General features: G+C 42.7%; 1 protein-coding gene across 4 annotated transcripts in view; it reads right to left on the reverse strand.

Moving 5' to 3' along the window:
- LOC126187507 (protein spire) overlaps positions 1 to 15,320 on the reverse strand; it is an 806,238-nt gene that overhangs the window by 5,995 nt on the left and 784,923 nt on the right. For all 4 annotated transcript variants that reach the window (XM_049928627.1, XM_049928629.1, XM_049928628.1 and 1 more), the window contains 2 exons: positions 14,550 to 14,651; positions 1,629 to 1,924 (listed from right to left, as the gene is read on the reverse strand). In XM_049928627.1, the coding sequence (XP_049784584.1) occupies positions 1,629 to 1,924; positions 14,550 to 14,651 (398 nt within the window). The remainder of the gene's footprint in view (positions 1 to 1,628; positions 1,925 to 14,549; positions 14,652 to 15,320) is intronic.

Genomic DNA, 15,320 nt, shown 5'->3' on the forward strand with positions numbered 1-15,320 from the left:
TCCACCATCTACTCAAACATTAGATCTGCAACATTGGTCACTCAGACCTCTGGCCTCCCTCATATTAGCATAACCTCCGACACCCACCTCTTACTCATTCCCAAAGTACTTCACAGCAAAACGTGCTAGTTCCCTTTTTGTGGCTGGTCATAATGACCATACAGAAAGATCCTCGTCTTTGATGACCCTCATCTCCAACAGGTCTTAAAGACACTCACTTGCTATATCTATGACACTAATTATTTCATCCACCATCTTTTTACGGTTCCTGCCCAATCATCACTATACCTCTTGCATTTGTCTGTGGATGCTGCCCCTCTGTACATTAACATTCTCCATGTCTGTGGCCTTGCTACCATGGGCACTTATTCTCATGATCTTTAAACAATATAAACAATCCAGAATGAGATTTTCACTCTGCAGCGGAGTGTGCACTGATATGAAACTTCCTGGCAGATTAAAACTGTGTGCCGAATCGAGACTCGAACTCAGGACCTTTGCCTTTCGCGAGCAAGTCTCTACCAACTGAGCTACCCAAGCACGACTCGCGTCCCATGCTCACAGCTTCACTTCTGCCAGTACCTTGTCTCCTACCTTCCAAATTTTACAGAAGCTCTCCTGCGAACAATGGTGGAAGAACCATTATTGTACAGCCTACTTCTAAAACCAGTTCTCTAAATTTTGTACAATAGGGTTTCGTGTAAACAATGCTGCCTCCCATGTAATCATTCTCTTTTTAAGTTCCCTTGATGTTTGTTACATTTTTGTATGAAATATATTTATCAATTACAATTTGACCAGTATGTGTCTCAATTCTATTAACATCTGTTACACGCCTAATTGTTAAGGTCTCCTAACACTGGAGAAGTACTCTAAAATAGGTTACACTAGCATCTTGTATGTGGTTTCCTTCACAGATGCACCACATTTTCTCAGAATTCTAACCTACTACTGATTGCACACATGCTGTCATCCTATTTTGTATTGTTTCACAGTATTTATCCAATATATGCTTTTTGTTGAAATCTGATTTTTTTGTCCACTAAATAATTACAATTAGCTGAACATGAAAGACTTTTCTTTTTATGAGATCTTTTATACACATTCAAGCAATGTAAGCATTTGAAAATCAACTACTGTACAAGAAAATTCACATACTTATTGATCTACAGTGCTACAGACCAAAGAACATACTTTCTATGTCATTAACATTCTCCTGCTTGTGTACTTAAATAATTTGTTACAGTTCCAAAATCCATGCTACACACGGAGACAAAGTATTATATTATTTTACTAGTTAATTTCCTCCCATCATACTGTCTGCAATGATACTGTCAAATAATTTATATGTATGAACATTTAAGAATAAAAAGCAGCATTTCTTAGTGAAACATATAAATACATCGTGTAATTCTCTCTAAACTGGAAAAGATGTTGAACTATGGATGCCAAACAGGTGATGACACAGATAAGTAAAATTATAAGCTGCTACTTCAGTTTCAAAGTTTCATTGGAATTGTATGAAGTCACATAGCAACATACTGCATTTGAGAGATTTGTAGAGGTACAGTGTGGGATATATTTAGCAGGCAGGTGACACCTAGGAAATGAATAAGATTTAATTATACCTCCTTTCACTGGCTGTAGATGCAGGACTCATGGCAGGTAACGACTGTGGTCCTTCTATGCTGCCCGTCATGCTAGAGCTCATAGCAGAAGGTGGTGCAGACATTGATTCGCCTCTTGTAAGATGTGGACTGGATGGTGCACTCCCAACACTATTTCGTGCTGCTGTGTCAGGAACCATAAGTCGTGACATCAACGACCGAGGAAATGACTCCTTTGTCTCCTCTTCTGGAGATGACAGACCCGGACTCAAAGCAAAGACAGGTACTCTGGAGAAATGTTCAGTTGGTATCCTCATCTGGAAATGTTGAAATATATTTTATTAATGTAATTATTACAAACAGCAAAAACACATGGAAACATAGTCATGATACGCATACATATTGGGTAGTCTCATCATGTTCTTGTGCCTCTGAAGGTTTCTTGTAGGTCCATTCTGATCTTTAACCAACACTTTGTATGCTTCCTGAACATTCAGTGTGATATAGGCAGAATTTATTAGCACTTGTTATATGGTCAATAAAAAGAGTCAAAAAAGGACTTTTGAATAAATGTGTAATCTATAAACTGACTTGACTTTTATGAAATAGTTGTATTGGACAGCTAGTGTTAATTATGAAACAACCTAACACAATACTTTTAAGGAGTTTATACAAAGGTAATCTACAACGGAGTAAAAGATTATTAGAAAATGATACGGCTTGTTACAAACAACAGTTGGAGTACAATAGCTTCAAAAACTACTTAAATTAATAACACTGGCCAAATATCACTGTATGGCTATGCAAACAAATACAAGATCAGACAACAGTGTTGAACTTTAAGGAAGTAAACAATCTGTCAGGAAGTCACATTTCAGTATTATATTTACCATGTTTACCAACATTATCTGGAGAAAGAGCTTTCCCAGGAGCTGTTTTATGTTATTAACAAAACAGAGCATTGTCACAAGAACTGTTAAAATCTAAGTTAACAGTTGTCAATACAAATAACACACTTTCAGAAAAAAAAATATTTATTGGGATTTCCATACAATGGAGTTAGTACTGTGGATGTGAATGGCCCCCAATTTCTTTTATAAGCATTGGCAAGCAAAGATGAATTTGCATGTGTGTGTGTGTGTGTGTGTGTGTGTGTGTGTGTGTGTGTGTGTGTGTGTAAATTAATCCAGAGAATAAGGATTCATTTGCAGAGCAGCAGGTACACGAACATGCACATGATATGGACATAATGTATAATCATGATGGACTCTTGAAATTCTTTTATGTGAAACGGCAATTCAAAAATTTTTATGGCTGTCCAGAATTTGTGTTTTTCTGGGTGTTTGTTCAGATAGATGGACTGATGGGGTTAAAGGGATCAAACTATAAGGTCATCAGTCCACTAACCCTTTGTGTGTCAAGCTGGGGAATAGTCCCTAGACGGGAAGAACACAAGCCAAATCCCAACAGTTTCAGTTGTATCCAAGAATCAAGACAGCCAACAGACATAAGTAAGTACAAGTTAGAGAGTGTTAAAACAATGAAGGGGGAAGAGTAGCCCAACCCAGAAAGCAGCTGAAGGCCCCTGGGACAATTTATGCAACTGGACACACATTCTCTGCATCTGGACAGCACTTCCACATCCTCCATTACCAGAAGAACACTAGCAACATGTGTTAAAATCTCAGGAAAGACAACAATGACAATAAGTCTGTTAACCAGTTACAGGTACAAAAATCTACGCTCATTTAAAAATGTGGTAAGGGCAGAAGGCAGGGCGGACCACTGAGCAAGTGCAGCCATGGGCCCCTTGGATTGGAGCAAGTGCCCTATGCCACTGAGAGGAGTGAAAACCACTTTCACACGTAAAACATAAAATCAGATCAGCTGCTTTGGAGTCGTCCACTGGCCAGCATAGGACAGTAGATTCCCTGTGAGAAGCACGAAGGGAAGACTGCCACATGGTCACCATCTCCTTTACGATTTGCAGTTTATTCAGAGAAATCAGACCACACCAATCTGCATTCCAAGCCTCCAACAACTGTCGGCACAGAGTTGACTGGAGGTCCAGTTCCCATATCTCTATCTCCAAAGTTGGTATCCCGGTAGCCAACTTGGCCAACCGGTCAGCATTTTCATTCTAAGGGATCTCCACGAGACCAGGCGTCTATAGAAAGATGACCAAGCATCCAGCATGGTGGGTTTCATACAGCAAAAACCTGGATAGTCATAACAAATGTGTGCCAAAGGTAGTGCTGGTTGACAGCCGGATTACAGCTCAACTCAATGAATCACTGCTGATTAACAATGACTCGCCAGTGTAATACCAAAGGTGATTGAGGGTCTGAACAACGGTCACCAAATCTGCAATACACTGCATCCATTCAGTAGGGAGTGTAGTTCACTGCATCTTCCAAGTGTGTAGGCAAATCTGGTTCATCTATCAACTGTAGAACTGTCAGTGAATATCACGTTTGCACCTGGAAATACGTGAAGGATGTCCAGGAACATGTGGCAAAAAAACCATAGCGATCGAGTTTTTCAGTTCAAAAGACAAGTCGAGATAGATCCAAGGACAGGGCACATGTGATTCCTGACAGGTGACAGTGGGGGGAAAAGATGGAGTTCAGATCAAACATTCTGTATGCAAACTACGATCATGACTACAAACCTTGGCCTCTGTTGTAGGAAATATGTCTCCACGAGGGGAAAAAACACAATAGTTCAGATGCTCAGGGGAACAGCAAATGTGTATTGCATAAATGAGCAGCCATTGCTGGTACCTGATCTGTAATGGAGACACGCCAGCCTCCTATTCACAGGGATTGTCCAAAAGGCACCTCTCTCAAGTTGGACCCCACATCAGCTGAAAGTGGTGTTGAGCCATATTTCAGGCTCCCATAACCAAGGTGAAACTGGATTAGAGCTTCATAGAGCTACAGAAGTGTAGACTAGTCTGCATCCCAGATGGTATTATGGAGACTGTTAGGAGTAACACTCCTAACAGCACGTTTGCTTAAGTAGGTGAAGACTGGCAAGCCACGACAGCTGGCTATCAAAGACCAATCCCTAAACCAAATAAGACTCTACAATATTGAGCATTTCACCCTCAGTGTAGAGTTCTGGTTGAGGATGGACAGTAAGATGGGGACTGAAGTGCATGACACGTCTTGGCAGTGGAAAATGAAGTCTCGAGTGAGAGCCCAGGATTGCACCTTTCATATGGCACCATACAATTGGCATTCAGCAACACCCACAGCTGAGGAGCAATAGTACATGCAATAGTTGTCAGAATACAGGAAGGGTAACACTGTAGACTGCACAATCAAAACAGGGCCATAAGATGTTGATAAGGGGCAAAAACTAACTGACCAACAGGCAGACGAAATTGTCAGCAGTAGAACTGCACTGGCAAAGTCCACCTTTGGATGGAGCCAAGATTCAAGGTACCAGCACAGCCACTGACTTACTGTTTTGAGAGAATCCCAAGGAAGAGGGGATCACCGAGTCAACTGCCGACAATGGCTGTAGTTGTGCTCTGCAAACTGCATCAATACCTCCTTGTGGGGGGATGCTAAGGGCAACAGCAGTCATGAAAGCATCGTAATCAGCTTTGGAGAGAGGCCATCTGGCTGGACATCACAATGAGTAATGCCAAGGGAGGGTCAAAACGATTGGAAAATGTGGTCACTGTAGCACAGGTCATCGTAGACTCTCCAGTGGATGGATGGGAGAAGACCTGGCCTACAAATGGAAAGGTCAATGGCCGAATCAGACCCATATGCCAAACTGAAGTGTGTGGGAACACCAGTATTAAGGTAAAGAATGAGCCCTGCGGGCAACAAGTTTTAACAGCTTTAATGTGGCCAACGGTCATGATTTAACCACACGAAGTGTTGCAGTTACTGAAGTCACCCTATATTAGAAAGGGTGAGGGGAGCTGAGACAACTGTTACGCAACCTATTCTGGGACACTTCCTCATTGGGAAGAAGATATGTTATAGATTCACACAAACAGCCACAGCCACAGCCTCCAATGTCATGTTGATTGGCATGTATTTGCTGCAGTCAGAGTCCTGAATGTACCTGCAAACACCACCCAAAGCTGTTTCACAGTCAGTGTGATTCTTATAATAGCCCCAATAGCTGCAAAGGGTAGGGATCTGCATTACTGGAAGGACAATGCAAAGAAACAGGGCAAGTACACAAAAGCTGTCATTGCTCAGCCAAGTGGTTGAAAAAACAGCTACAGTTTCAGTGGAGGACCAAGCCTAAAGTATCCTGTGGGGACATGAAGGGACCAAGGAGGCAAGTCTTGCCTCAGTGCCACCTGCTGCCACTGTTTGGGAAGATATACCTTGCCACTTGTTCCAAATCAGGGTTCATTGGAGGCAGGAGAGTCCGGATCCATAGGGGCTACCAGGAACACTGCCTCGGATACAGAGGTGGAATGTGGGGTCTGGCGGCATGGGGTCCATCAGAATCGCCCTTTTTTTGGTGAGGACTACTTATTGTCCTTAGGCGATTTAGAATTCTGTGAGGACTTGTCTATCACAGAATCTGGGACACACGAGGAACATGAAGTCCTACAACCTCCAACTCCTTCGTCTACTGGCTAGCATTTGGTTGTAGATCAGAAGAGTCATTAAAGATGAGAGTCCTGAGGGACCCCTTCCTGGGTGCTAGCAGAGGTTGTTGCTTCTCCAGTTGGGGCTGGGGACTAACATCCCTGGTGGAGAGGGAATCTACACTCTAGAGAGGATGTGGGGAAACAGTAGGAGGAGGACCCTGAACCACCAGGGGAGCAGGTGCCGTCGGGTGACCCTGAGGGCCACATGTAGAAGAGACAGAGGGTGTAGCACAGTCACTGAAGAGGACTGGCATATGTGTAGGATGTAGGCGATCATATTTTTTTCTTGGAATCTTGATATGTGAGGCAGGGAAGGGACTTATATTTCAAGATTTTCTTTTCACATTTGAAAATTATGCAGTCTGGTGAACAAGGGAAATTGTGCTCCCCACGGTTGACACAAATGGAGGGAGGGGCACAAGGAGGGTTTACATGCAACTGAAGGCCTCAGTTCCTACAGACGGAGCTGGTATTGCAATGTAAAGACATGTCTCCAAATGTTACACATTTGTAGTACTGCGTGGGAGGAAGAGTATACAGTTTGACATCACAAAGACACACCATCACCTTCACCTTCTCAGGGAATGAGTCACCTTTAAAGGCTAAGATGAAAGCTCCAGTATCCACTCTGTTGTCTTTTAGTTCCCAAAGCACAATGACAAAATGCACACCTCGTCCATGAAAAATGATACCTTGTAATATATTGAGACTTTTATGTGCAACTATAATGACAATCATCATCCTGCTTGTTGGAGGTGAGCAGCACCCACGACAAAGTGGCAGAAGCCATTTAAAGTAGAACGGAGCCACTTTTCGTTTTTGAAATTTCCCCAAATGTGTCCTCAATGTTCAATAAAGAACAAAGGCTTTATAGGTCAAAGAGGAATTCCCATGTGTCCTAGAACATACCAAGTACTGGGGGGAGTATTTTTCACCCTGTCTCTGAGCCCAAAGTTCCTTCCATGTCGTAGCCAGGGGAAGGAACATTTTGGAGGCATACCTCTCCAAAGTGTAATAAGTCTTGCTTCAGAAGAGACTGTGTGACCACCAGCAGAAGAAAGTCTAATTTGCTTTGTGTGCAAATTTTCAGCCATGGTACCACACCATTCTGAATACGGGCTCTCCCCATGGATGCCACCCAGCCACAGCAATAGTTAATGGTCAGTAAACCATTGCCGGAGTCTCCACATGCCCAGCCTTGATGGGCATGTACTCCTTGGCTTATTTGGGGAGTTTCCAGCTCAAACACCAACAGTGCAGTCAGTCTGTGTGTTCAGGGAGCTATCACCACACAGGTACTTTGAGACCCTCTCCACCCAACAGAATGGCTATTGTGCTGGTTTTTGGGCACAGAAACCATTGCAAGATAGAATGGTGCAAAGACACAAACGCACATAGGTGGAATATACGCCATGTTGAATGACTTTCCCTGCACGATCCGTACTTCTGTAAAATTTAGAAAGGAAGTAGCAAGTCAAACCCAACAAGGGGGCCGTATAATAATGAAAAGTTGTAGAAAGCTGGTAGGTAAGAAAATGAATGTACAAAATGAACCAGATCCTAGCACAATCAGGACAAAGAAGACCATCCAATGGAAAAAATAAAAAAAAGTACTAGATAGATAGATTTGCAGCACATAATGAGAAGTAGTGCTGCAAGAGCTGGGAACCTATGGTGTCGAATCATATGTTCACAAAAGATATGTTTGTTCAGATTTTACAACAATGTGGAAAGAAGATATGGTTCTACTAATGCCGTGTTCTAAAGCAGCCAGTTATCGGGGGACCTACAGTTTGATGTGGATTCTGAACCCTGCTGCAACTTGGCGATTTTCATATCAACAGACACTGCCAGAGATAAAAGAGGTGGTAAGTGACAGATAAAAATCCTAGGATTTACCAAGACCTTTGGGCTTGCAGCCTGGCACTTAACCACCCAGCCTTGAAAAAGTTTTTCTTTGAAACTGTTTTCCCAATTTTGATCCACTTATGATTGTAAAAGACTTGTAATGGAAAGAAAAAACAACATGAATGAGAATATGACCAAATCATACCACAGTCTTATAGCCATAAGCACAAAAATAATAAAACCCATTATATTGACATATGATCATATATATGGCATTAGCAGATATTAAATGTCAGCAAAATATACACTGAAAACAATTACACAAAACTGCACCCATGGTACTTCATGTGGTGAAAGGAACTATGGGTTGAGGACAGCTTTAGTCTAGGACCTACTTCTAAAGCTGAAATTTCTGTGTGAAGTAATAGGAAAGTCACCCAGAAAGTCAGGTCAGGGGAGACTTACCAGACAGGATGAGAAGGAAAGACTGATTGTTGGAGACTGTGCTGGATGAGATTTGAAAACCTGAAAGCTTACAGGGTAAATATGCAAGACAGAGATTACTATTAAAACATTGTGCATGAGTTAATAAGAGTGAAAAGCTAAGTGCAGTGTATGTAACAGAGGTGAGAGGGGGGATGGTAAAAAATAGACAGGTCAGAAAATGAAACTGAAATGTAGTTAAGAAAGGAGTAGTTGCTGTGAAGAAATTCTGAGACAGGAGAAATTAACATAAATTAAGGCCAGGTGGTTGATGAGAACCAAAAAAATGTTTTTGTGCTAGTTTCCAGCTACAGAGATCCGAGAAACTATTGTGTGGCAGGCGTGTGGTGAAATATGCATCGAGGTCATGACTGTAGTGTAAGTACAGTATGCTCTGCAACAGGATTTGTGTGTTAACTGTGTACACACACTGCCTAGGCCCATCCATCCTGACTAGTAACTGGGTGGTAATCATGCCTATGCAAGAGGCCGAACAGTGTTTACATAACATCTGGTATATGACACGTCGTTTCACAGGCGGCTCTCTGTTTGATAGTATATGTTTTGCCAGTTACAGGGCTGGAATAGGTGGTGGTAGGAGGATGCATAGGGCAAGTCTTGCAGCAGAGATGGTCACAGGGGTAGCAGCCATAGGGTAGGGGGGGGGGGGGGGGGTGCAGAAGGAGCATAGAGTCTGAAAATGATATTGTGGAGCTTGGGAGGGCAATGAAAACAATTTTAGGTGTGGTGGGCATTGACATATGATCATACATATGGCATTAGCAGATATTTAGTCCCAGCACAGTATACATTGAAAACAAACCTAGAATAACTATGGCTGCTACCCCTGTGACCATCCCCACTGCAATACTTGCCTTATGCACACTCCTACCACCACCTATTCCACCCCTGTAACTGGTAAAACATATACCTTCAAAGGGAGAGCTACCTGTGAAATGAAATGTCATATGCCACAAATTATGTACATGCTGTTCAGCCTTTTACACTGGCATGACTACCACCCAGTTATGAGTCTGGATGGGTAGGGGTGGGGGACAGTGAGTGCTACTGGGGAGAATGCAGGGACAAGGTGGAAAAAGGGTAGGGCAGCTAGGTGCAGTTAACAGGTTAGATGGAGAGTGGGGAGGGGGAGGTAGTGAAAGAGAAGACAAGTAAAAATTGTATGGGTTGAAGAGAGGGCTGTGTAGTACTGGAATGGGAACAGAGAAGTGGCTGAAGGTTGAGGACAATGACTAATGAAGGTTGAGGCCAGGAGAGTTATAGGAACAAAGGATATATTGCAGGGAGAGTTCCCACTTGTGCAATTCAGGAAAAGCTGGTATTGGTGGGAAGGAGCCATATGGCACAGGCTGTGAAGCAGTCATTGAGATGAGGGATATCGTGTTCGGCAGCGTGTTCAGCAACAGGGTGGTCTACTTGTTTCTTGGTCACAGTTTGTTGGTGGCCGTTCATGCGGACAGACAGCTTGTTGGTTGTCATGTCCACAGTGGTTGCAGCTTAGCTTGTAAATCACATGACTGGTTTCACAGGTAGCCCTGACTTTGATGGGATAGGTGATGTTAGTGACCGGTCTGGAGTAGGTGGTGGTAGGAGGATGTATGGGATAGGTCTTGCATCTAGGTCTATTACAGGGGTATGAGCCATGAGGTAAGGTATTGGGAGCAGGGGTTGTGTAAGGATGTATGAGTATATTGTGTAGGTTCGGTGGACAGCAGAATACCACGGTAGGAGGGGTGGAAAGGATAGTGGGCAGGACATTTCTCATTTCAGGGCATGATGAGAGGTAATCGAAACCCTGGCGGAGAATGTAATTCAGTTGCTCCAGTCTCGGATGGTACTGAGTTACAGGGGAATAGTCCTCTGTGGCTGCACTGTGGGACTTTGGGAGGTGGTGGGAGACTGGAAAGATAAGGCACGGGAGATTTGTTTTTGTACAAGGATGGGAGGATAATTATGGTCAGTGAATGCTTCAGTGAGACCCTCGGTACATTTAGAGAGGAACTGATCATCACTGCAGATGCGAAGACCACGGGTGGCTAGGCTGTACGGAAGGGACTTCTTGGTAAGGAATGGGTGGTGGCTGTCGAAGTGGAGGACTTGTTGCTGGTTAGTAGGTTTGATATGGACAGAGGTAGTGATGTAGCCATCTTTGAGGTGGAGGTCAACATCTAGGAAGGTGGCTTGTTGTGTTGAGTAGGGCCAGGTGAAGTGAATGGGTGAGAAGCTGTTGAGTTTCTGGAGGAATATGGATAGTGTGTCCTCACCCTTGATCCAGATCGCACAGATGTCATCAGTGAATATAAATCAGATGACGGGGTTTAGGATTCTGGGTGTTTTAGGAAAGACTCCTCTAGATGGCCGACGAATAGGTTGGCATAGGATGGTGCCATGTGGGTGCTTGTAGCTGCACCTTAGGTTTGTTTGTAGGTAATGCCTTCAGAGGCGAAGTAATTGTGGGTGAGGATACAGTTGGTCATGGCGACCAGGAAAGAGGTTGTTGACTTTGAATCCATCGAGCGTGGGAAAGGTAGTGTTCAATAGTGATAAGGCCATGAGCATTAGGGATTTTAGTATAAAGGGAGGTGGTATCAATAGTGATGAGCAGTTCATTTTGTGGTAAAGGGACAGGAACTATGGAGAGTCGGTGGAGGAAATGGTCGGTATCTTTTATGTAAGAGGGTAGGTTCCGAGTAATACACTGAAGGTGTTGGTCCACAAGATCAGAAATTCTCTCTTGGGAGCACAGTAACTGGATCATCCTAGCTGGTTGAGTTTATGGATTTTAGGAAGCATGTAGAAGATAGGACTGTGGGGAATGGTAGAGGTGAGGGGGGAGAGGGACTCTGGGGAGAGCTTCTGGGATAGGTCGAAGGCTTTGAGGAGAGACGAAGATCCTGCTCGACTTCTGGTCTGGTGTCACAGTGGCAAGGGTGGATGTATCTGACAGCTGGCATAGTCCTTCTGCCATGTAATCCTTGCATTTCAAAAAAAAAAAAAAAAAAAAAAAAAAAAACAAAGGTAGAGCCTTTATCCACAGTTAGGATTATAAGGTCAGGATCAGTTTTTAGATGGTGGACCACAGTTCTTTCTGCAGATTTATGGTTAGTTTGCATGTTGGGGGATTTGAGTAATGGTGGTGCCTCAAGGTACGAGGTTAAGAAATTCTGGAAAGTTAACAGGGGATGATATGGGGGCACTGAGGGTAGATCACGGTTGGATACCATTGGTCTTTTGTCGAGTCTGAGTGGTAGGGTTGGTAGTGAGGAAGTGTTTCCACTGTAGGGACCAGGAATAGGAGAGAAGGTCTTTAACAAGTCCTACACGGTTGAATTTGGGAGTGGAGCAAAATGTGAGGCCTCTGGAGAGGACTGATTTCTGCAGGGCTAAGGATTCTGGAGGAAAGGTTCATGACTGTGTTTCAGGTCTGTTTAGGTTACCCATCTTACACATCTCTGGCTGTCACCCTTCCTTCCATAATGACCTCCATCTATGCAGAGTGAGTCAGTCCTTACCCCTCACCGACATATTCCCACAAAACTTTATCAACCAAGCCCAAACCACCTCACAATACCTCCTCTCCATCTGTAAAATTCTCCTGCTATGCAATTCCAAATTCCTGGATCCCATAAAACACATTGAAACTCTTGCCCTCCAGGAAATAGAGCAACATGTACAATGCCACCTCAAAAAACTCTCAACCCTGCTCACTTTCTATTCTCACCACAGAGTACCACTGTCCACCACCACTTCTACAACAATCTCCAAACCTCCCCCATGTCCCCCATAGCTGACAAACCCTGCCTGAGGCACTAATACGTGTACCATAGAGGTCTATAACGACCTTGCCTAAAGTCGTAGTAATGATGAGCACACCTTATACCATTAGGCATGAAAACAAACTCTCTGTATGCATCCCTAAATTGTTCAATAAGTTGCTGCAAATTATGCTTGTAGTACCACAAGTCTTCTAAAACAATTACAGCAACTGCATAATTAATTTTATTTCCATAAAATGTTAAAGCTAAATCGTCGATTCGTTGCTGTGAAGTAGGAACCAGGAAGGCCAGGCGCAGGTCGTCAGGATAGTTTCTGATATGGTCCCAGTTTCCATAAAAAAATTCGAACGCAGACACACCGTTAATACTTCCAAACATAAATTCCAAACCACACCTAACTTCTGAAAGTAATTTAGCCTCAGACAATTTCAGATAGGCATGTATATGTGTAATATTACCTTTAGCAAACAATTCTTCCGCAACACAATATTCAAGTACGTTCCAGATAGCCAACACAGTGTTGATAAAGCGTTGTTTACCACCAACTGAATGAGAGTCAACTGAAATAGCTTGTTTTTACATTTACATTGATTTTCTAAATCTACCCATGACTTCACTTTCCCAATATCAGCACTGCTTTCAGGTTTACAATATGTTACGAACTTAAATGCATTACGCCTACTATATTTTCTCCATGGTACACCAGACGATTTGTCAGGTTTCAAGCTAAATGGACCCAATTTATTAGTACATGCTAATCTAACCTTTTCCAAAGCTCCTTGATCTTCAAATATTTTTTTATTTGCTCTATCATCTAGTGTCAATCGCTCAACCCTTACATTAATTCTATATACGTATGTGACAATTTTGTTAATTATTACACCATCGTATTTGTTAGCAAAGAACTTAAATTCATCTGTTATGTCATAGTGCTTAAGACTACTAAAGTTATGTGCATTTTCGTCATATTTTTCAGTGGCCCCCATCTTTCCATATTCGAACCTAACGCCATCGGCTTGTGTATATTCAGTGCGCCATTTGCACATTTGACCAAAATACGGCCTAGTCAGAGTGTTCTGTCGGCGTATCCATCGCCTCGGACGTGCACGGCGATACCGGTTCATCGCCTTCATCCGACGATATGCATATAGTCTCCGCTTCGGCCTCCACATCCGACGTGTCCGACGCCATTTCCGCCTTAACATTTAAACAATGTATTATATGGCAATCGGCGTGAACAACATGTAATCGTGAAATAAGAGCTTCGTCACCGACATTAAAATCATTGAACACATTTCACCACCACAGAGAATCCAGAATCCTTTCTCCACCTCATCCCTGCATGCTCCCCAGCAGCTCTCACTGTCCCCCACCCCTACCCTGCTATTCCTCCCCCTCCCCACCCCAGACTACTACTTGCCCCCACCCAGTTGCCTCTCCCATCATGCACTGCTGCTCTGCTGTTTGTAGTGTGGCTTCAGCTGCCACAGACGTGTGTGTGTGTGTGTGTGTGTGTGTGTGTGTGTGTGTGTGCGCGCGCGCGCGCGCGCGCGCGCAACTATCCTTTTCATAATGCTGTTACATTCCATCCTGGATTTTCTATTGTTGAAGTAACAAAACTATGTTGCTGTTGTCTTCAGTCTGTGAACACTGATTTGAAGCAGCTCTCTACACTACTCTACTGTGTGCAAAAGTTTTCATCTCTGTTATAACTACTGCAAACTGCATTTATTTAAACCTGCTTAATGTCTTCATAATTAGGTCTCCCTCTACAAGTTCTGTCTGTCTCCCCCCTCCCCCCTCCCCAATACGCACACTTACCTGCATTACCAGGGCAAGTCCAAGCAAGTGTCCTATCAACTGATAATGTCACATAATAAAGTTGCAACAAATTTCTTTTTTCCCCCAATTCAGTTACTATCTCTTTATTAGTTATTCAATCTACTCAATCTTCAGCATTCTTCTATAGCACAGCATTTCAAAACCTTCTATTCTCTGCTTCTTACGCAAACTTTACTATGTATGCCAATACAAGTCTGCATTTATGCAATGGAACAGGATCATTTACAGATTACATGGAAAACAATATGGCTGATACACAATTTGTTCACTTCATAGCAGTGCTCCAAAATTATCTGTCAATTACTATTACAAAATTAAACACATTCATGTTTTTCTCCTTACCTTTGAATAACATTTGGCACACACTGTTCTCTTGCACAGTTTGCACAACTGGCCCCACGGACCAAAGATTCCAAATCTTGTTTTCAGGCAAAGGAAGCACACCTAGAAAGAAAATAACATATCAAAGAAGCAGAACAAATTTTAAGTACGTGGAGCTTAATACTAATTTGAAGTGCAGTTTAAGTCCTATCTCAAGAGCCAATTTACGATCAACTTGGGAAAGTAAATTTGTTTTTTAGTGTTTCACTACACCTTCTGTTTAACAGTGTTTCTTCAGATGCTCTACTTGTTTTACAGTTTTATAATAATGTCAGAGCATCAGATACTTGAGGAAAAACACACACCAAAGGAGCAATATTCTTTATAAAATTTTCTGTTTGCAAGAAATTTAATGTAAAGGCAGTATATACAGAGGGAATGAAATGAATACATTTCCATACCAATATCTGTCAAGGTTTCATAGTGACTGGAAAGAGGACCAACTGAAGCTCTTATTTCAGTTCAATGTGTAGTCTTTTACTGTTCTTTAAATGAGTGTCCTTGATTTAGGTTGTTTCTGAGGACATTTGTTGTTGCTGAAGAGTGTCACATCCCCCAGGGGGATTAGTCCAGCCTTGAAAGATCCAAATAGAGATTCTTCTATGACATATCAACTACTCAAGCTCCTGCCTTATATCACAAAACATTGACTGTAATTATCTTCAATGATCACATTTAATGCAATGGTTAAACCCATATCTATATAAATCAATGGGAAGTACTACATGCCTC

The sequence above is a fragment of the Schistocerca cancellata genome, chromosome 5 (genome assembly GCF_023864275.1).
Source record: "Schistocerca cancellata isolate TAMUIC-IGC-003103 chromosome 5, iqSchCanc2.1, whole genome shotgun sequence".
Classification (NCBI taxonomy): domain Eukaryota; kingdom Metazoa; phylum Arthropoda; class Insecta; order Orthoptera; family Acrididae; genus Schistocerca; species Schistocerca cancellata.